Consider the following 23,208-nt stretch of genomic DNA (forward strand, 5'->3'; position numbering starts at 1 on the left):
AGCAGATAGAAGAAAAGAAAAAAATCTGCCCTGATTCATTCTTCTATAGAGGCTGTACATCAGAAAGTTTGGCCTGCCTGCTCCAACAGTCAACAACTTGATAACTTGAAGCCTGTTATAGAGTCTGACGGCACTGGACATTATTGGCAGTAGTTTCTGAGGTCATTTGTCCACTCTCTGACAGATGGAGGGATGCTGAGAGGAAGCGAGGCACACCCTCCAAATGCCCTCGCTGATAAGTGACCTCATTACAGCTCCACTGGGCATGTTTTTCTTATTCACAGAACACCATGATGATGACTGGCTCCCCAGGAGACCTCAGCTTTTGAGCCGTGCCAAGCTCTTGGACTTTCTGAGAGTTTTTCTTTACTTGGCTCATGGCACACAATCAGTTTCCAGGACTATCACTATCAGGCTGAAACACACACACGCACACACACACACACACACACACACACACACACACAGAAACACACAACCACATCTTTACTCCCTCTACACTTGTTGTTTACAGGAACATTCATTGCTTGTAAATGTTTTGTTTGAGTGGACTGAAACAAAAGCAAGGCGAAGACAGCAGGCTGTAAACATGTTATGTATGTCTCCTTTATCTGCCCCTCACTCATCCACACACACTACACGCAAATGCCCCTCATAAAAAGTATGCTAAACCCTAATGTTAGCCATAATATGTTGTGTCCATGCCCAGAAGCCCTCAGTCTTGGAGGACTTTGGGTTGCAGCACGGCAGCTGTAAGTAATTCTCCTTCCCTGTTTCCTTCTTTCCCTCTTTCCCTCTTCATCCTTCCCTGTGTCTGGAGAATGTAAACATCAAGAGGGAGGCCAAATCTCTGCCATCACAACCTTTCATACAGCAGATATGGAGGCAAGGCTACTCTGACTGAGAGTCTGAGCCCAAAAGAGTCTAATGTACACAGAGGGTAAAATGTGATTAGGGTTTTGATTGTAATGACAATTGTATTGACAGTTTAACTCTTTCCTGGAGGTTTTCCATCGCTATATCAACGTCTCAACCATCCATCTTATCTTGGATGTCCCTTGAAGTGCTGGCCATGAAAATCACACCATGGATGCAAAGCTAATAATCAAATCCATTCCTTCTTTATAACATCTTTTATTGCTGGTGACGGAGCCTGAGGGTGGTCATGTTGGCTAGACTGTTGGTCAGTCACAAACATGTTGTTCTAAAGCACAATATCTCAGCGCCAACTTCTGGGAAACAGTTACTGCAGTGAACTTTGTTGTAAATATTCATTGTCCTTAAAGCATAATTCTTTTTTTGTCTGGTGCCACTGTCAGGTGAAGGTTTGTTTGTTTGTTTGTTTGTTTGTTTTTTGTTTGTTTTTTTTTTTTTTTTTGATTAACTTAATTTCATGACAAAGTGTTCAAAAATCTAATGGTAGGATTTCCCTTCAAAATTGAACCCTGCAGGATCGAGGATTCAGATTCACAATGAGATTCATGTTCCATGTTGTTTGATTTTGGACTCTCAATGAGCTTTCCTCAAGCACTGTATTTAGGTAACATATTAATACAAGAGTTTTCAAAAGCCAGATATCCATCAAATTGTATTGTGGTTATTCATGAATTCAGAGAACAAACCCTGTGTGTCAGGGTGTCAGCTCTGAGCCAGGGCTTTTTATTTTGTAGTTCAGTTGTGTTTGTATTATTTCCTGTTTTATTTTGAAATCACTGACCTCCCTCTTGTTTCAGGTGTCTTGTCTTCCCCTTCCTTCTGTGCTCCCTCCTCCTGGTGATTACCTACCCCGCCCCAATTGGGTTCACCTGTGTCTCATTGTCTGCCCTGCTGGTGTGTATTTAGTGTCTGTGTCTCCCTGCACTCCCTGCCAGTTCGTCTTGTGCCTTTGCCAGACCTACCAGCCTTCGCGTAAGCAATCTGTTCTCCAGTAGCCATAGTTTTTGACCCTTGCCTGTGTTTTTGACCTTGCCTTAGCTCTAGTCCTTTTGTACCTCAGCCTTGATCCTTTCGTGTATGACCTCAGCCTGTTTGACCGTGCCTTAGCTCTAGCCTTTTGTACCGTTGCCTTATCTGACTGCTTACCTGTGTACCGACCCTGCTGGAATAAAGAACCTTGTTTTTTTTAAAAACTCTGTCTCTGCCTCCTGTCTGCGCCTGTGTCCACACTGCAGCTCTTGACATTGTGAGCTAGTTTTACTTACTAGTTTCCTTTTGCATACAAGATACTGTCTTAAATAATGTAAAAGGCTGCTTGCCAAAATATTTTTTGAATGCAATCATTTTCAACAGAGGATGATCCATGATCCAGGAAACTATATTGCATATTGCAGAGACATACACTGTGTTCATGATCCCCAGAGGATGAACCTTTTTAATTTTAGACACTCCATGAGGTTTCTTCTAGTGCAATCACCAGGTGAAATTTAAAATACCAATGCCCAAAATTAATTGCTGGATTTCACAAAAATCACACTTGATGCTGATGGTCCCCAGAGGATGATTTTAGTCATCTTGTGGCCACCCTTGGACTAAAACTTCCTCCTACACACAACATACTGTGTTTCAAAATGCAATGGGCTGATTGACACAATATTTGCTAGGAACAACAATGCTCCCCAGATGAAGAACCTTTTTACATTTGGTGAACCCACAGCCTGTTCCACAGTGACATCCTGACTTTCACCCCTTTAGCAGCAGAACTCTAAGAATAGTGAGGCAGTGTTGCTTTCATCTGCTGTATGGAGTTATACACACTGGAAGCTTAAGGGGCTGCAAGGGGGGCAGATTTTGTATTGTTTTCAATTTGATGACACAGTCATGTAGCAACTTCCATAAAAAAAATTGCTAAATTCACACTAACATGTAACTTGAAGCTCTTTAAAGTCCATTTCTCAAAGAAATTCTCTGTACCCCCAAAGATGTATAACCCTACCTATAGTCCCAACCTCTCAAACTGATTTCCAACCCTAAAATCCCAAGGCTATTTTCCCCCCACTTATTTCTTTCTTTGCTGAAGAATTTGAACAAATTACCTCCATATGTGTCTGAAGGAGTCCCATGGGAAAGGGGCCAAGAAGAATATACTGCTGACAGAACACAAACACTGACTTCATCAAACATCGCGAGCAGCGTGCTCTGATGCTCTCCATATGCTCACCTGGCACCGGCAGCCATTTGCTGACAGCACAGCAACATCTCACCAGTGAGGCTCTTTATCTTCTCATGCCACATGTTGTTCAGTATCTGAGGAGAGGAGGTGGATGGAGGTCGGTCATGCTGGTTGCTATCAACAGTGAGGTAACATGTCAGCATATAGGGGAGGGTTTGTGTTTCCTCAGGCCTTCAAATGATAAGGTAAGGGGGAGATAACAAAGATTTAAGGTGCCAGTCAAATGTAAATTTTTTTCATGTACACTGTAGTGGTGGTGAGCAAAATCCCAGAGCCCTTCTATAGGGCCTCATGTGTTTTGGGCCAGTAACCAAAGTAACAGGAGAGGGGCGAAGCATGAGACAGGGCAGAAAAATGGAGTAAAGAAAAAAAAAAGCAAAGAGCAAGATGTGGTATAACTTTCACTCTGTGATTAACTTTAAATTTCAGGAACCACACTCATTCTCAGTACAACCTATATTGCCTTTGGCACCTGGCCAGAGGCTTTTGACCTTGTTCACGTTCTTTCTCATGTCATTCAGCAGGCACTCGGTTGTGACCTTTTAGTCAATGAACTGAGAGAAAGATCGCGCACAGAACACCTTAAAGAGAAAAATCACCTAATCAAGCGCAGCTACTTCACGCAGTCATCAGTGTGTGTGGAGTTGTAGTCCTCCTTCACTGCTGACCTCCAGCATCAGGAATGTGTGATTCACCAGGGGAGGGAAAGGGTGGACTCTGCTACTATCTAGTGAGCTCCAAGCTGTACTATAACAGAGCTGCAGGCTGATCCAGAGGAATCCTGTCAGTGGGTTCTGCCTCCTCCCCAGGCATCTCTGACACCACAACATGCACAGAGAGAGTGAGGGGGAGAGATCATCAAGGATTTGACAATAACATACTGTCTGAGCAGAAGTGGAGCTATTAAATTGCAGGGGGTTTCATTGTGTTGCATTCCTTTGGATCCACTACTCAGCGATTTGACAGGTTGTTTAGTGGTGAGTAGAGAGCAGAATTAGAAATCCAGAAGAATTGTAGAACAGCATGACTGCTTAGTAATATCTACTATTGTTGTTCTACAATGACACTCACAACTAAACATGAGCTGGTTCATGTGAATATGCTCAAATAAATGAAAGTATCACGTTAAAAAGTAACCCTTAGGTAACTGTATAGTTTGAACGTAAACATATTAACCATGACGTGACACACTCTAAATGCTGACTTGCTAAGATATTTGATAACACATAACACCAGATATTGGCTCCCATTGCTATCATAATATTTGAATCACAGGGTTAAGCTTTGGATATGAGAGTAATTGCTAGCATGAAGGAAAGCACTAGCATGTGATGGCCCCAGTCTGCTCTGGTAACCTGTGTATTTAAAGCTGCAATAATCAATAATAATCAACATTTTTATTTTTACAATGGGCCAAATTTCTATCTTTAACATGAAATCAGTCACTTGCAGTGACAAACACACAGAGGACTATCACGACACTGCAGTCCCCCTCAGCATTATAGAGTGATTTCACATCCTCTGTACTTTACTTGGATCAGTTTTAGTTTTCAGAAGCAGCAGGCAGCAGTTTGCAGCAGAAAAGCTCTAAAAACACACTGTACTCTACCTGCTCAACACCAAACAGCAGGCAGATAAAGTTAACATCATAGTGAAGCATTTAGCAGCTGAAGAGTCAGATATTTCCCTCAGAAAAAAGAGCCAAAATGAGAGAGAATATTGGACTTACATTCATCAAATGGACACAGACATTTCTCTAAATTAATGCTAATGTTCCTCTGCCAGCAACTGGCTAAAAAATCAATTAGTGCAGGTTTTTAGAGTGAAAGGAGAAAGGAACACTGACAGTTATTGTTAAAATGAGATGCAGCATTGATCGATGCACTTATATTTTTCTCCCTGTGGTATCAGTATTGATTGAGCTCTTAATCAATATTGCTGTTGTTGTACATCTGTCAGTGTAGCCTGCTTTACCCTGACTTCTGTATGTATTGATTGCATATTGGTGTTTTCCTATGGACAGTGTGTTGATATGTCTGATCTGTTAATGACCATACAATGACGTAGTCTGAGTTATTTTGTAATAATGTCAATTATTACAATTATTGATGACTAATGTAATGTGATCTGAGATGTTATTTGGAGGCTATATTGAGAGTTGGTTCCCTCCGTCTATATCAGTGATGTTACAGATACAAGAAAGCAGAGCACATTACAAAGACTGGAAATGGCTAACCAGGCTCTGTGCAACTGTAACAAAATCTGTGGGTAACCGTTTAAAAAACAATCTGTGATTTCCAGTATCATTTTGTTGTATGAATCTGTTACCAATAAAATACTTTTACCAATTCCAAATGGTACAGTGGGAGAATCTCAGGTTGTTTTACTAAGTGTTGCTAGTTCTTCCAACACCTGATAAATTTTGTTTGAAAATAACATCGTCCATCACCTAATGAAAATGCACCAATATATTTTGTGTTGGTAACAAGCAATAAGCGGAAAAGGAAAACATAAGAGGAAAACATCCACATATCTGACTAAAAAATTAAATCAAGAAAATGGTTAAACATTGTAACAAGGTTCAGTCTCTGGCATTAAATGGCCAGGGTCCAGGCTATTTACTGGTAGAGACCAGTACAGGTATAATAAGCACCATCAAATTCAGTCAAAATTGAAAAATATGATACTCTTGGATCTAAATAATTTCATCATGTGGAACAGTTTGCCAGATTCTGAGATCCTTAGAATACATTACAGTTGAAAACAGCTGTAAAAGTTTCTATTTAATAAAATGTAAAGATAGTAAAGTGAACCCTTATAAAATATTTCCATACATTTTGTGGAATATCAATTCAAACTGAGGACTAATTTTAGCACAATGCACCACCGTTTACAGAGTTTCCAGCATGTCTAATATGCCATGAAAGAATGGAGAGGTCTGATGGTGCAGTCACTGACATGTCCAAAATGTCACAATATAAAAAGGGCAATAGATGTGAGCAAACAGAATTTACCAGAAAAACATTGTCTTGTTTAATATCTTTCAGAAAAAAACATTAACACTTTCCACATAAGCAAGACTTAATCCCTTCACCCCTGCTGGTCATTCTGAAAGTCCATTATTACAAACACATGGTGTGGAAATGTATGGAAATTATAAGAAGTGTTGTGCTTGACAGTTTCACTATAGTCAAAGATTCAGATGTGTTTGTACATACACTGATGAACAGTATCTGAATGAAATGAGAAATAAACCTGCACTGTAGGGACATTAAACCAGAATTACCAGAATTCTTTCATGTCATGAAATCTCCAGTTGTAGAGATTTCAATTTTTTCTAAGGAAGGATAGGACATAAGGTGTTTAAATATCTCCTCTTTTTGGCACTGGTTTCTTGAGCTCCTCCTAACCCGGGGCGATGGAAACGCCAGAGTGATGCCTGGCCGTTCTCCTGGGCTCTGGGAGGAAAATCCTGTTTAACGTCTCCACAATAACATTCCCTGGGGTTATTTATTCAGGAATGTTAATGTGCTTAGAATCTACTGGCCCCTATGGCCTCTGACACAGGCTCCTCTGGGCTTTCCTATCAAGCATTCGATCAGGCACAGCACAGGCTCTTTGGTGCCGCTGCCATCTGTTTAACCAACAAAGACTGATGCAGCAGGAATCTATTGATGACCCTGGAGTCAGACAGCATGGGCTATCTGTTTGTGTAAAAGCCTGCCTTAGTGCACACAGTGTGCATCCCTGTTTATGTTTTGCCTTAATCTAACATTGCAGTATGCACTTTGGAAGTTGATTTAATTCAATGTTTGTAAGCCTCACAGTGGGAAGTCATGGATTCTTAGTGTGCCTCTCTTGTACTGTAAATACTGTATTTATGTGTCCTCTCTGCTCTATGAGCTGTGCTTTATGTCATGGTTTGAATAAACACAACACAATTACAGGATGTAAATGGACCTCCCCACACATATGAGATCCATTACTTCTCCACACTCATTTAATCTCTCGGTAGGTTCCTAAATGGAAACAGATGCACACAGCAGCATGATCACCTAACTAAAATTTCAGGGGCAGTGGGAATTTTAACTACTTCTCTGTTAATCTTGTGCCTTTTAACACAGTTCTTACATGTATCAGTCAGTTAGTATGACACCTTTGGAAATATGTTTATTCATTTTCTTGCTGAGTTTTAGATGAAAAGAATGATACTACTATTGTATATTTGCAATGAATATGCAGCTATTGCCAGCAGCTAGCAGCTAAACAATCACTGGAGACAAACGGAAAGTGCTAACCTTGCTGGCAGGCTAGCACCTCTAAGGCTGATTCATTAAACCCCCTTATTTCGCTTGTTTCTCTGTACAAAAATCCAAGTATAAAAACAGAAAAATCTGTCATTTCGTGTGTAGGAATCAACTTCCTTGAGTTCAGTCTAAGATACAGTCCAGAACATAACCCCTATAAAAAAAAACCCTGTTTGTTGTTTTACAGTCTTTGTATTTACAGATTAAACAAATTAGATACACCATGTTAATTAGTGGGTTTTACAGATACTCATAAGTGAATTTTGTTACCCTTGGAACAGGCCACAGTTTCCGTTTCTGTTTCTAGACTTTGTGCTAAGCTAAGTTAGCCAGCTAATGGAGGTAGTATTAGTGTACAGACATGAGAGTGGGATCAATCTTCTCATCTAAATCTCAGCAAGACAGTTAATAAGTGTATTTCATAAAATGTGGAAATTTTCCTTTAAAGTCATTCCTGAGGGCAGGTGAAGTCAGCTCAACACTGTGATTTTGCATGGGAAATGAGAAATGTTCTCAAATTTCCCATGTGCTGTACATTTGACATGTGAAGATTTCCATTCTTGGAGCTTATTTTTCTTAGGAAACTTGTGCGAACCATTGAGTGATGTCTGGCCTAATTGTGCCGTAAAAAATCCAGGGGTCCCCACCCTCCCTGACTGGCTTTGTTTGCATGTGGGGACCTTTCCACAGACTACATGAACCTGTAGGATTTCCTGGCCCAGTGGCCTCAGCTATAATGCTGTTTTTCTGACCTTTGAGTCAGTGCATGCAAACACATGCCACGCTTCAGGCTTATTCACAGGGGACTTAGGAGTGAGGATGTTAAAATATCTACTCGTCTTTTGTGATTAAGATGTACTCAAGACTTCATGATGGATGCAGTCCACATTAGTGAATGTGGTTTCATGGCTGTCTCCCTGCTCTTCACATGTTTCAGGTGGTTTGGCAAAACTCCCCTAATAAACCCCACATCCTCTTTATGATTCACGGTAAATCACATTTAATTGCATTGACAGATGCAGTAAAACCTTATCTGCTCATAATGCTGGCCTTTCAATGACATCCACATTTTGACCATTTTTTAATGTTTGTGTAAGTTTATGATTTCCCCAAAAGTGGAAGTCAGAGGCCCTGAGTCATAAAAAACATAAGTCTTTCTGTGTGAAACATTTTTATGATTACCCTCTACCTCATGTAATGTTAACTTCAGGGTCAGTCTGAGCTGCCCTGAAAACAATCCCTTAAATATGGGTAATATTTTAAAGCACCCCCTGGGGTTGCAGTAACTTCATTTTTTATCCACTTTTCATTCCAAGATCGCTTCGTCATTCCAAGAAATTACAAGAATGCTGTGTCAAGTGTGACTAATTTGTTTTAAGCATTACGCAATCATGGAATGTGCTCACAACAGGGGAGCATATTTGTCAAGAAATTAGGACAATTAATGGCCTGGACTCTCCTATAAAATTACAGAAAACATATTCTTTATGATTCCTAAATAGATGAGATGACCTCAGAGTATTGACTTAGGCTCGGTTTTCAGGCTTGCTGTGAGTTTGACAGCCTCATTGGAGAAACTCCATCCGTACTCTTAAGAAAACAGATTTAATGAATGAAATCCCAGAGGTGCAGAAAATCAGGCTCGATTGTTCAGCCTCCAAGAATGTCATCAGACGCCTGAGTGCTTAGAAATGTTGAATGTCTGCTGCCATCTACAGGCCATTTTAGAGAAAACAAGCAAATAGAATTTAGTTGGTTTGAAAAAAACAAAAAAAACAACCATCAATAATCACATCACGTCAAAAAAAAAAAAAAAAAAGCCCAGTAAATTATGACCAAAAGTTAGAGAGTGAGACAGGCTGAGCAGATGTCCTGCAACAGACCTCTGGTGTGGGTCTGTTACTCAGCTTGTGCCTTTTAATCTTGGTCTGATCTTCTTTAAATTTGGTTTTGATTATTCCTGTGAAAGTGACATTGCTGGAGAAATTACCCATATGATGCTGGTCTGTCTGTGTAATGCATTGAAAGACCAATGACAGATACACTTTTCTTTTTGTCTGTTTTTTCTTGCCGTTTTCAGACAATAATCCAAAAAGTACCTGAATAGATTCAAAATATTTATTTCATCTAGATCTACTTAAGCAAAGATACATGTTGCAACAAAATCCCACCTCATATTGTTGTTCACTCTCTAGCTGGGAGCTGCCCACTGTTACCTCAGTGATGTACTGGTGGCCACGGGAGCTCCAGTAAAGTCAACCAGAGCATTCTATTGCACTTCTGAGATTTAAGAGTAGAGTTAAGAGTAGAGGTGACTGAATTTTATGAGCCTCTAAACCATGGAGTGTCCCACTGAGGGAGGTAAGACTATAGGCTGGTAAAAAGTTCATCTCTTAAATCACATGTGTGAGATCGTGATTCATTCTTTAAACCAGTGCTACTCTAAAATATGACTCTACTTTCTTTGTAAATTCATACTTTGTGGTTGTCATTGTCTTTGTTGTGTTGATTAGTCCCGTTTCAGCGAGTATATATTAACTGTGCTACGTGTACTGCTGTTTTAGTTTTCTTTAATTATTTTTGTATGTACAGCACTCAACACTGTACTTACAAACTTTCTCTACAAATAAAGCTGGGTAGTTTATATGACACATATACACAGTTAATGGCATGTTCATTACATAATTGCATGTGTTTATCACATTCTGTATAATAACAATGAGACAGTTGGAAGTGCTGCCACTAACTGATTCTCAGACAGACCTACTCGGCCATTCTTCACAGGTCTGTGACAGATGCAGCAGTGATAAAAGTTTTCTATAGTAAAAAAAAAAAGGTCTGACATGTAACCTACAGGCTGCTTCACCTTTTCTCAGGCTGCTGCTGCTTCATCAGTATGTATTACCCACTCTTTAAACAATGTACTTCATGCTCATGAACCGGCCTTAACCTCAAGCATGAGGAAGCAGGAAGCTCCCACAACTGTTGCCCTGATTTTGAACAGCATTAATAGGGGCAAGATGACAGGCAAATAAAAATAAACCATCTATTTGAGTTGGTGGCAGATGTTAGACTGCTTATTTGGCCCTGTCTCTGCGTCTAAAAGTGGACTCACAGCGTGCAACAGTACAGACCTGTTTCCTTCCACTCAGTCTCTTTGGGAAGTCCTGAGCACATCCATGCCGCAAAGCACTAAGGTAATATATCTTATCATAAATATAATAAAAAATGTCTCGTACACGTTTGAACAGGGCAGTGAAATCAGTTTACTCATACTTTGAACATTGTGTTTATTTCCTTTCATGCGCTGTAGCCAACTATCCACAACACATTCTGTGAACACGTAGACACATGCTTCTTACTTTGTTGTGTTAATTCATCAAACTGCTCTGGGATCAGTATCAGTTTTACAAAAAGCAGTTTCTTCGCTGTATGTCCTCTACGAGCAGTTACACATGATTCAGACATGTTACCATTTGAAATGGGAGTTGATCCCAGGATAAGTTATTCAGTTAGAGATGTTAATAGGCCTACTAACACTGTAAAGTATCCTTATCCCATAGCCTACATTACACTGAACTTACATAACTGCAGCTGTAGGTTTACTGGCTGTAGTCACATTTAAATGTAAGATTTTTGACAGGCTACATGATAAAATATATTAGTTGTTAACTAATACTATAAAAAAAGGTGTTAAAATCTGTGTGACTCTTGTTTGTTTTTCATGTGGTGCAGTCAAGCTTTAATTTGTTAGACTGATGATTAGACCAGCAAACAAGGTTTTGATTAGACTTTAATCAGAGTAATGAAGTCAGTCATCATTTCACAGAGAGTTAATTACATCAGCAGCAGCTCGGTGCGCGCAGGTGTCACTGAAGCCTCTGCATGTGACCTCTGGCATTAAACTTTCGCACTATTGTTTCACACAAAGAGCATTTCCACTTTCCAGCACCATGTTCTGGGCCACATACCAGCAATACCTCTGCAGTATGAATGGTGACAGCAGTCAGCAGGCTCGTTCACACTTCCAGCGTTTTCACCGCTCGTCCTGCGCTTCTGTGGCAACTTTGTCATTCACGATCGGGCTTTATGCTGGAGTGTTCAGGAATATAACGCGCGTTGTGGGTCGATAAGTGTGTGTTTATGTGTGTGTGTGTGTGTGCATCTGTATGACTCCCACTGTGAGTGTAATTCCTCAGGTAGTTGGACAGCTGAAGCGTCTTTACGCGCAAACTCTCCTCCATCCAAAGGCAGCAATCGGAATACTCCCAAGTCAAAGACTGTGCGGTTTGTGATGATGGCAGAGGAAAGCTTCAACGATTCGTTCCCAGAGCTGAGAGAGGTGGAAACGAAGCTTGGGAGGAAAACGCCGGAGAGCCTTCTGAGTTGGATGAAGGATGCTGCGGACTGCGGAGACAGTTGGAGGTCTGATGTGGTCGACAGGGGAGAACACAGCTCTGCCCTCAGCGGCAGCTTTTCTGACAAAATCAGCAGCTTAAAACAGGAGCTGGTAAAGATTTTGATTGCATTTTCACCTATTCATCTCTCATGTAATTAATATTTAATGTTTCTACATGAGTTTGTCCTGTCTGGGTGTGTGTGGTGCGCCTGCATGCACCTGTGCGTCCTGCCATATTTTGGCAATAGTAGAACTTGTGCAACTAGTTTCAGCAATCACCGCTCTGTTTACTGTCAAAACCACTGAGTTCCATTGTGAGCCACTTCACCTGCTCATTTTTATTTCTAATGACAGACACTGTCACCTGTTTCTCCACCACACCTTTGGCCTGGCTTCTCTCTCATTCACCTCCATTCATTTTACACATTCTGACTGGATTCCTCTCCTCATTCTCCACCTCCCCTGCTCCTCCCTCATTTTTCTCAGCTCTCTCTTTTCATATTTTGCAGTCAAATGAGCAGGGGCCTCACTAGTGGGGGAAGAGTGTTCTTTCAAGCAAAAAGAGGCCGATGAGGGGGGTTAGGTGCTACAATAAAAGCCCAAATTTGCATCTTAGTTCAGGGCCAAAAATGATATACACAATAACATCACATAAGTCGTTCTCCCTGCTGTCCATGCAGAGGTGGCTGCGTTCTGCCGATGTGAAGATTCTGCGCCAGCTGGTGGCCGTGCACGAGGGTATCGAGGCCATGCGTTGGCTGATGGAGGAGCGAGGAGCTATGGTCAGCCGAGGCAGCAGCTTGACGGGCAGCCTGAGCAGCCTGGTCACTGTGGAGGAGCACGGGCTCTCAGTGACCCCCAGGAGGTAGAGTTATTAGTCTGTCAAGTGTACAGGAGCCTATTCTCATTGAAAAAAAAAACATTTATATCAGATTATATGTATGAAAAACTGTATTATATAAAGTAACATCACATGCAATATGACAATTTACAGTATGTCCAGACACATGAACACTGCAAAAACCAAAAAGCAGTTTCTCCAAATAGCAAATTAGTGCTATTTTAACCCATGTTAAACTATGAGTTTATAGCTGGATCATGCTGGATGGTGTTTTAAAGTAGTTGTTGTTTTTAGTGCTCACATCGTTCTCCACATGTGGCACAATATTTCTTGTGTTGTTCCCACAGGGAAAGCCCGAGTCCACCCTTCCCTCAGGATTTGACTGAAACCACTGGGGAGGAATCAGCACATCAACAATCACCACACACTGATGATACTGATTCAAACCACAAGAGCTACTTTGACGTGTTGAGCCCAGAGTCTTCTGACGCAAGACCTCCCAGTCCTTTCAGCTCCATGTTTGAAGTCAGTCGTTCCACTCATTTGGCATCGTCCAGTCCTGCCAAAGGTTTGGTCAGTGCCAGTTCGCACAAGTCACAACCACAGGACTTGGAAGCAGGTCAATTACAAGACATTAAAGGTGGGACCATCAGAAGAGCTCTGCTAAGATCTAGCAGGGCAAGAAAAGAAGTGAAAGTGGATACTGGTAGTTTTACTGTCACCCAGGAGCCGGGGGACAGGCAGACAGTGCACAGTCTGCTGCAGGAGAGTTTCATAGCTTCTAAGAACAATACAGTGGAAAAGGAAGAGAGTGCACCTAATAGAGAGGAGGTCTTGCTGGGTTATGATGCTCAGTGGTGCTGGGTGGAGTCACAGGATGACGTGACATTTTTATGATCTTCTGTAAGCACAACTAAAGCTGCTACACCTCAGCAGTTACTGTAACTGCCAGTAATGCAGTGGAATTTAAAATGCACTTTGACCCTCAGTGTGTCTCATTAGAATGATTTTGTTTAGAATGTACACTGTTTATGTTTTTTCATTATCAATGTGTATTTTATGAGCTCCAAAGCGCCAAAATTACAGAATATGCGATGAAATTACAAATATTATGATATTCTTTAGAAGTGATGCACTAGGTATTTGATTTTAGTATGATACACACAGGAAGCTGATTAAGAACTTTGTCTTCTTTGTTATTTAAGGGGGAAAAAAAGCGATTATTGATAAGACAAGTACAGTAGTCAGTTATTTTTTGTATGCTTGTTTTCTCATATATTGTCCAGTCTTGAAATCTTTCACACTTGGGTTCATATATGGTTAGAGGCACAAGACAAAAAGATACAGGGAGGATTTTTAAGATGTCACTGTTCTGCTTAAATTGTTATGCAATGCTGAGCCTAATATTATCTTTTGGTTATAAACAATGCAAAAATGTCTTTGTTGGTGTTCTTGCTTGTTTCTCAACCCAAACAACTAAAAAAGTGTGAATGCGTTGAATGAATGTGTGCATGTAAAGGAAATGTCCTTACATTGGTGGTGGTGATATGAGTCCTACAGTTAACACGTTCAGTTAAAGGCATTTCAAGCTGTCTCTCCTCCTATGAACCAGCGTTGCCTGGTTTGTCAAACGTGTACAGTATTTTTGAGTACTGTCATTAGAATTAACACATGTACGTTGTTCAGGGCTATATGTTCTACCTAATTCACTTTTGTTTATAAAATTTACAAAGTTACTCATACAAAGCTGTTGTTGATGTCAGCTGAATAATTTAATCAATGATTTTCTGTCTCAAAATTACACAAATTAAAAAAGGAAATGCCAATCAGTCGCTCAGCAGATCGCTCATGGGTGCGATATTAATATTTCCGACAGACCCTAAAGGTATCACCCGACGTCTTTCCTGGCGTCACGTATTTACAGAGAAATCAGGAAGTGTTGTGCACTCTAAATGATTCCCCCGTAGAGATAGATTAGTGTGACATTACAACAGGATAAAGGACGATGTAATGGTTCAGACAGTCGAAGAGGAAACATGGAAGTTTGTTTTCTACGCGGTCTCCTCTTCGTCGCCCTGACGGCTTGGACTTTAGCAGACGGTAAGTGTTTCCAGCAGAAAAGAGCGAAGTCAGAGCAGACAGGTATTAGCATGTTTGCTAACTGTTACGGCTCGCTGGTGTAACGATGCCAGAGACACATTGCCCTATCCGAGCTCTGAAAAATGGTTTCACACCAATATAACACTCATTAAGCACATTGTTAGAGATATTTTTGTCAGCTTCACGTTGACAGCGAGGTATGACATAATGACACAATGAATTTCTACAATATTTCTCAGTCAGCCATGCTGTTAATTCGTGACTTAGTTAAAGTTGACTGTTTCTGCTTGACATTGAACAAAGTTTAAGTCCCTCTAACGGCATTACTACTCTCTCCCTGGTTAAGTTATTCAGCGTGTAATTTATTTATTTAAAGGGTGTGTTCATTATTACTTGCACCATTATATGTCAGTCCAGTCACATATAGTATCTTGTTTTGATAATGAAACAATTGTTTTATTTTTTTTTTAAGCAAATATATGCAATTTCTAGTTTCTCAAATATGAGGATTTGATGCTTTCTTTGTCACATGAGACAATAAACTGAATATTTTGGGGTTTTGGCCTGTTAACCAGACATGTGCACCTTAGTCTGTGGGAATTTATAAACAGTATTTTTCACAATTTATTGTTATTTTACAGACCAAACAATGAATAATCATTAAAAAAAAAATAAGAAGAAGATAATGAAAACAATCATTAGTTGCAACTTTAGTAATTTGTACCTTTTAAGTCCTGGAAAAAATCCTAGCTGCAAACTTCACTTTGTACGAGTTACACATATGACTGTGATTTAAATGGACTAGGTAGAATAAATGTGTGTCATGTGATTTTAATTGTCACCAGTGCATTGTCATACAGTCAAAACCCTATGCCCTACAGATGGACAGGTGACATTTGTGTCAGAGCTCTCGTCCAAACCAGCTCAAAAGCTGTCAAAGTATGGCTGGTACGGCAACGTGAGGCTGCAGAGGTTTCATATACCGGAGGAGACCGCCATCGCTTGCTGGCTGTTCACTGTCACTAAGGGCCACAACTTCCACTGTGGACAGCACAACGTTACCATGTAAGAGACAGAGTTCTTTCTCAGAGAAATCAACCCTCTGCTTTTTTTAAAAATCAGGCTTCCTTGTTTTTCTCTTCACAACCTTGTGACTTTTCTTTATCTCATCTTATCTTCATGTTAACCACTTTATCAGCTGAATTTTCAGCCAATGCTTCCTTTATTATTTCTTTAAAACATATGTCTTTTCCCTCTTTTGTAGCCATATACGGTGGGGTGCACCTCCAGTTATAAACCCGATAGGTTCGGTATTTCCTAATGCAACGCTATGGAGCCCCTGTCTGTCTCTGACCCTACTGGTAACGTCACACAGCTCCATAACCTTTAACCTCTCCAACCCGGCTCCTGGTGATTGGTACATCGCTGCCCACTTGCCTGAGGATGATGGACGCATAGAGCAGAAGGTTTGTATGGAGCCACGTACAGTTGATGCTTTCTGTTATTTTTATTGCTATTGTGAGGCATGATTTTCTTCAGATGTTTTTTTTCTGGTTCCATTGTGCTGATTAAAATTGCGGCAATTTTCATCTTGAAGAAATATTCAGTGATATTTCAGTTTATTATGGCTTGGTTGTATCAGATTTTTTAAAAACTAAACTCTGTCAATCATATTCATTTAAAACTGAATTTTATTTTGTATTGAAAGGCTAAAGTAAAGTGTCCAATTATGCTCCACTTGTAAATTTCCCCTTTACTCCAACCTGTTCCACCGGAGCAGGGGGTTAGGATGACTGCTTCTTATGTGAAGTTGCTAAACCACATTCTTCTTCCTCCTTTCTTTTTTCCTTGGTCTCTGTTTGTGTAGCAGAATTGCAGCTGATAGTGTCATTTTATTTACCAAAGGCTGGCCTTGAAAGAAAACCACTCCTTGGTTTTTATCTTATATGTCTATTTGTGTGTGTGTGTGTGTGTGTGTGCGAGTATGCATTAATTTCATTTTGTTTCACCCTTTCCTCTGACTTATTACTTTCATGTGAATAATGATGTACACATAAAGTTTTCTTGATTGAAGAGAAGTATATATATATATGAATACAATTTTTTTTGTCTGTCTTTGTCAGGGTTTTCCGTCCTGCTCATATTTCTTCCAGCCTCAGTTATCAATCAGGAGAGCAGTGGACACACCTGTCTTACAGCAGGGCACATTCCTTCAACAAACTGCAACCCCTGACCGACCTGCACGCCTTAAGTAAGAAATGCCTGTGCGTCCGTGTGTTCATAATCTGTTTCTTGTGTTTTTTCATTTCAGTTTATATACAGTAGTTACAATTAATGCATTTGTGTTTGTCTTAGGTTATATGTTCCAGAGTTTGTCTCCTCTCTCTCCGTCTCTGTGGCTGACTGTGCATCAGGGGAGGGAGCAGACCGTGGAAACTGTTCACTGGTCCTCAGGCTCGGCTCCTCCTCTCTGCAGCAGGGCCCAGTAACAGTGAACTGCTCAGGGACTGGCTGCTCAGCAGTGCTCTCTAACCCACCTTGGGACACCTGGCTGCGTGTTGTTGTAGAGAGCAACCAAGACAACCGTACTGTAACCTTTAATATCGTCTCAAACTACACAGGTGAAACATGCGTCTCAAGTTAAAGTTTCTCATATTCTATTTCTATGTTCCACTACATGCTTATGCATTTTCTGTTCTTCATTTGTGTGTGTTTACCTTAGTGGGATGTAAGCCAAAAAGTGTAGGCCTTAAAGCAGATGATGACATCAACAATCTCCGTGGCAACAGCAGTTATACCAACACAACATCAGCAGGCAACAGCTCACTGGTTACAGACACAGTCGCCTTTAATGAGCCAGCATTATTGCTGTTGCCATCAGCGTGCGTGTGGAGCATCCCCGTGCTCTACGAGGAGGTGGATGTTCTGTCGCTCCGGTTCACCCCCGTCAACGGACCCAACGTCAGCGTTACAGACACACACCCCACACTGCTCACCTACCCCCTCCACACACAAGCCACCGGTGGTACACTCAACCTGCAGCTCACGCTTAACACTGTGAGTACCACTGAATTACTACACAGTCACACACACACAGTATACTCATTCAACTCTTTTGATTGAAACCAGTGTGTGTTTGTGCTGTTTTACTTCAATATATGTGTGTTTTGTGTATGTGTGTGTGTGTTTGTGTAGACTAATGTAACCCTGGGAAACAGCAGCAGTGTGGTGGCCTGTCTCTCTCCCAGGGCTCCAGTCCTCAGCCTCAACCACTCTCAGCCCTGTCGCACAGGTAGCACAGATAAATGGGAAAATTAATTCATATTCACATTCAGGAAATTAGTGTGAATGGGAAAATAACATTTTGACACTTCTCATGTGTGTGCTCTTATGTGTATGCAGATTTGTTTGGTGGATATGGTCTTCAGGTGAATGTCAGTGTTCCTAAAGCTGTGGTCAGGCTGCCATTCCCTCAGTCAACAACATGGTACCTCACCCTGCAGCTCACATGCAACGGGTAAAAAACACACTCACGCATATATTGCATTTGTAGGTTTGCAAATGTGTGTCTATGTTTGTGAATATTTTCTGCACCTCTGACACCTTGCTTTGTATTCTCCATCAGATAGGGATAGCAGTGTTCACCACAGGCAGTAGATGTTTTTTACATACACACAGCCTAAAGCAGTGTACACATACTGTGTGTAATGGCTGCTCATGTTAATATTAAACACATTTTTACACCATGTATATTGTTGTCAATTCACAGGCTTTCCTTTATCCAGGTTCATGTGACATTTTTGCTTGTACATGATTGTTTTTCACAGTTTCACATTACTCACACTATGTGAGCTGTTTATATATTGCTACATTCAAAAGACCTGCTGGCTTATCTGCATCTGATAGCAGTCCATTGTGACATGAGATGTTGCCATCTTGTTTATTGTTTTGTGTGTTATTAAAATGTTTTTATTTCTTGTAGCAGTGACTGTGGTAATACTTCAGTGGTGTATGTGGTCCCAGAGGTGTTTGTCAGTGCCTGTGTAGAGGACTGTGGGACATATGGTGAATGTAGACTACTGAGATCCTACAGCTACCTGTACAGTGCCTGTGTCTGCAAGGCTGGTATGACACCCACACACACATAAACACACACATACATCTCCTAAATCAATGCAGTCTGTCTGTGCAATTAAAAAAAATAACGAATGTCATCACTGCATTATTTCTTGTAATTGATTTATTATTTCTGTCATGCATTCATTCACTGGGTTCCCTTCCTGTCTGTCTTTGTGTGTGTGCTTAGGCTGGAATGGTTGGGGCTGCACAGATGATTCGGCAGCTCAGTCGTACCGTCACCAGTTGACGGCAACTCTGTTGCTCACTCTCAGTAACCTGTTCTTCCTGCCTGCCATCGTGGTGGCTGTCAAACGCTGCTACATCACCGAGGCATCCGTCTACCTCTTCACAATGTTCTTCTCCACGGTAACGCACACTCGTACATACACTTTTTACATTTTAGGCATATTTCGGACAAAGAATGTTAGCAGTTTCTAGCGGATCTGTAATCCTCCTCAGGCATCACAACACAATGTTGTGTAAGGGGGAAGTTTCACGAAATCAAATCTAGGATGCCTTTCAGAGTTTAGCTTAGGTCATTACACTTTCAGTGACCCAAGTGACCTCAGGACTGAAGAGAAACTGATCCGACTGCATGGTGACCTAATTCTACATAACACAATAGCATATTGATGTGGTACGGGAATACCATAATCAGTCATTTTGATATGTCTGTCCTCCACCATGTGATCAATAATAACAATGAACTAAAAGTACTGAGAAACAATAATTTATCATATCCGTCAATATGTTTTTGAGACAAAGGGGATGCAGTTAACTGTCTCATTTCATCTATTTCACAACACTAAAGACCTTACCATATATTTTTATTTGACCAGTGATTAGTGTCTGTTTACTACATAATGCTGTTAATAGAGTTGTTGGGTATGGCCTTTGTTAGATATCTTAAATTAAAATAGATGGATCCAAACCAGATTGCACTTAACTTTCAAACATTTTTACTCTCCAGGATTAATGTTAATATTTGTAATAAGCAGCACTGAGTGTGTGTGTGTGTGTGTGTGTGTGTGTGTGTGTGTGTGTGTGTCATGTGTAACCATGGGGAAGCAGAGTACAAGTTAAGTCTTGTTGTATTCAGAGTGATATCTCCTCTTCTGTGTTTTTTCGTTCCTTGTATTCATAGTTCTACCATGCATGTGACCAGCCGGGTGTAGCCGTACTGTGTATAATGGATTATGATGCCTTACAATACTGTGACTTCCTGGGCTCTGTCTGTTCCATCTGGGTCACCATTCTGTGCATGGCTCGCATCAGAGACACATTCAAATATGTAAGACACTGACTATTAACAATTTTTCCATAACTCAATTATCACACTCAACTGAGGATTAATATGATACTTGAAGCACTGGGATTAGTTAGATATTGTTTTTTTCTCACTACCTTGTGTGTGTAGACTCTGTTTATGCTCGGGGCTCTGCTGATTGCCATGTCAATGCAACTGGACCGCAAAGGCCTGTGGAACCTGCTGGGCCCCATCCTCTGTGCACTGCTGATTATGGTCACTACATGGGTAAGATACTGAAAGGATTCTGTAAATCACTATCCGACAAAGACGTTGCAGACTTCCTTGTAAATAAAGATTACATCTAGCCAGTCACACAGGTCACAAAATTTTTGTTGTGGCTGATTTTTGCTAAATCTGGATTTCTTTTCTTGACAGGTCTACCGAGGGGTGCGGCGTCGACACTGTTACCCTCCTTCTTGGCAACGCTGGGTCCTCTACCTGATCCCCGGGGCAGCCTGCGCTCTGATCGGGGTATGCTTGTACATTTTTGCAGAGACAGAGGACAACTACTACTACACACACTCACTGTGGCACATCCTGGTGGCTACCTGCGTGGTGTTCCTGCTGCCGCCGAAGGAGAAGGAAAGGGAGACGTTGGGCTGGAGCAGGGGCTGGAGCTGGACCTGGAGACCCCGGGTTTGTGGGTACACTCTCTGTCAGAGTGGCAAGGACGAACTCTACACTGTCACATAGTGGGATACGAGATGTTGTAAGGACGCAAAGTGACTCGGCATTGATTGTTAGACAGATGTATAAGCACTACATTCACAAGGTGTTGCAGTGTCTTTAAGACTCTTTTTGACCTATATTCTCATAGGTCTATGATTTTCACATTCACATTCACCTGAATTGTGAAACTGCTCTTCTGTTGGTATAAAAAAAGAAGAAGAAAGTTTTAGATTGAAAAACTAACTTGCAGACATTCTGAAATACACACACACACACACACACACCATTTAACCCAAATCAAACCTGCTGAAACCTCGAAGGGGGTCCTTTGCACCAGCTTAGGTATGAACATCAAAACCTTCAGGTAGCAGACCGCCTGACCTTTGACCTCATGACCAGGAGTTTGTACATATTGTGTATGTGCATATTTTACTAGGCTAGGAAATGAATGTTCAAAATATTTATAAGGAATAGCACTTTGTGGAACTCTTTTAAATCTTTTTCTATTCAGTCTGTCGTTGACTTTACTGAAATAATATGCTATATTTATAGATGTTCACGCTCATCATTCTGGTATCCTCCTGTATATTAATTTTTGCAAATGTTTGGCAAAACTGTCTCAACTTCAAGTTCACCTACAAGCTTTTTCCAGAGCTTCATCCATTTGCTTTTTTAATCTTCAGACTAGTTTGTTGTAAGACACAAAATAAGAATAATCAGAAACATTTAATATGATCCCTTGCCATCATGTTAACTTCAGCCTGCCAGTTCTCCTATATGTCTCTTAAATCTGATTCTCAGCCACTGGTCAACTGTATGTGCGTGTTCACTGAGTGTCAGATTTAGGTGCAGTGATTTGGGATACAGGGTGCCTCCTCATTCTTGGAAACAAATCTTTGTCTTTAAATACTGTACATGGCTGGAGGTTACAATCATGTACAGACTTACATGCAGTTTGTATTGAGACTGAATGACGTCGTGTCCTGCCTTGTCTTGTCTATTCTGTTGTCTGTTTATTCTCCTGCCTTGAAACCTTACCAGTTCTTACTTTTTACCAGCAGTCATTCTGAAGCACTTTTATGATTAGCAAGCTAATTCCACAGTGTAATGTACATAGCCCATATGTGTATGAATGGGCACTTGATGAATGTATATTCACATTATTGTGTCCAGTGCCTCCTGTATGTATTGTATGAATGTGTGTGTTTCATCTCTTGCATACTCTGTCCATACTTACATTTATCTAGGACACAGTTTATGTTTTGTCCATTTGTGTGTCCCATGCTGTGATGATTTTCTCATTGTGATTTTGCACATTTTGAAGTTAAACATCTCAAAGTTTGACTGTCACACTTGCTTAGCCTTCCTCTCATTGTTGAAACATTGTTTCTTTCGTGTGTGATTGTAAATAATTTTATTTTGTTGTCAAATTTAAGAGTATGAAAACCACTACAACATAATGCAGCTCTAATGTAAGGATTAAGAAATGTAAAACACGACTTTACTTCCTTGTACTGGACAATTACTTTTCAATCATTTAAAAATCCAAACAGCATTTAGTTGACCAAAAATAAATCTTTTGTATAAAAAGAAATGTTTGATGGTTCTTTCATTGCTTTTTACGTGGATATAGTCTCTCATTCTGTTTTTCTTTCCTCAGGCACACACACTCTGTGGACTGGGGAATAGAAGGAAGCAGATTATCATAATCCTCAGAAATGTTGAAAGTGCCTGTGTTGGAATACACATTTGTGTGTGTGTGTGTGTGTATTTGCCTGTGCTCCTATATATAGCTTACCTCCATTAGTAAATTTGATGGTCCTACTGAGCTGACATAGATCAGTACTACAGATCTCATCATCATCAAGCTTAACTGCTCATTGTTAGGTGTGGCTAGCATGTGAGTAGTCTGAAAGGTGTGTAAAGTATTTCAAATCTTGTGTTTGTCTTCAATGTGTGCACCAGCAGTTTAGTACTGCACTTTCATCAGGCTGAGGGACCTGCAAGAAAGATTTAAAAAGGAGCCGTCAAAGTCAAAGCAGCAGCATGCATCAGCCTTTAAAACACTGGATCCTACACTTCCAATCATGCAGCTCAGTTTTATCTTTGATCAGATCTTCCCCGTCTGCATCTTTAAGACTCCATGCTGCCAGCTCATAACACAGGCTTTCTGTCAGATATTTCAGTTGCTTTGGGAAGCTTCATTCAGAGGAACAGAGGACATTATACAGCTGTTTTCACAGGTTGATGGTGTTCCTCATGACAAGTAACAAGTAACATTCGCATTTGAAAATA

The 23,208-nt window shown here is 40.7% G+C and overlaps 2 protein-coding genes across 5 annotated transcripts; both read left to right on the forward strand.

The window, feature by feature from the left end:
* The first annotated feature begins 10,539 nt into the window (after positions 1-10,539).
* Positions 10,540-14,294, forward strand: LOC108883258 (leucine rich adaptor protein 1-like). 4 transcript variants are annotated; one of them, XM_018676190.2, is made up of 4 exons: positions 10,540-10,673; positions 11,676-11,986; positions 12,556-12,740; positions 13,064-14,294. In XM_018676190.2, exons 2-4 carry the CDS (start codon positions 11,771-11,773, stop codon positions 13,611-13,613), a joined length of 951 nt encoding a protein of 316 aa, XP_018531706.1. In that variant the 5' UTR covers positions 10,540-10,673; positions 11,676-11,770; the 3' UTR covers positions 13,614-14,294. The 4 variants fall into 4 exon arrangements, with proteins under 4 accessions (XP_018531706.1, XP_018531705.1, XP_018531708.1 ...); XM_018676192.2 differs by having other exon boundaries at positions 10,552-10,673; positions 11,727-11,986; XM_018676191.2 differs by having other exon boundaries at positions 10,556-10,673; positions 11,680-11,986.
* Positions 14,295-14,645: 351 nt separating this feature from the next.
* Positions 14,646-22,507, forward strand: pgap6 (post-glycosylphosphatidylinositol attachment to proteins 6). Its single transcript, XM_018677373.2, has 13 exons — positions 14,646-14,816; positions 15,698-15,881; positions 16,081-16,282; positions 16,940-17,067; positions 17,172-17,437; positions 17,539-17,873; positions 18,012-18,108; positions 18,219-18,333; positions 18,799-18,941; positions 19,123-19,301; positions 20,080-20,226; positions 20,353-20,469; positions 20,620-22,507. The coding sequence occupies exons 1-13, from the start codon at positions 14,753-14,755 to the stop codon at positions 20,935-20,937; spliced, it is 2,295 nt and encodes a 764-aa protein (XP_018532889.1). The 5' UTR covers positions 14,646-14,752; the 3' UTR covers positions 20,938-22,507.
* The last annotated feature ends 701 nt before the right edge of the window (positions 22,508-23,208 follow it).

This window comes from Lates calcarifer, linkage group LG4, assembly GCF_001640805.2.
Source record: "Lates calcarifer isolate ASB-BC8 linkage group LG4, TLL_Latcal_v3, whole genome shotgun sequence".
Taxonomy (NCBI): Eukaryota; Metazoa; Chordata; class Actinopteri; family Centropomidae; genus Lates; species Lates calcarifer.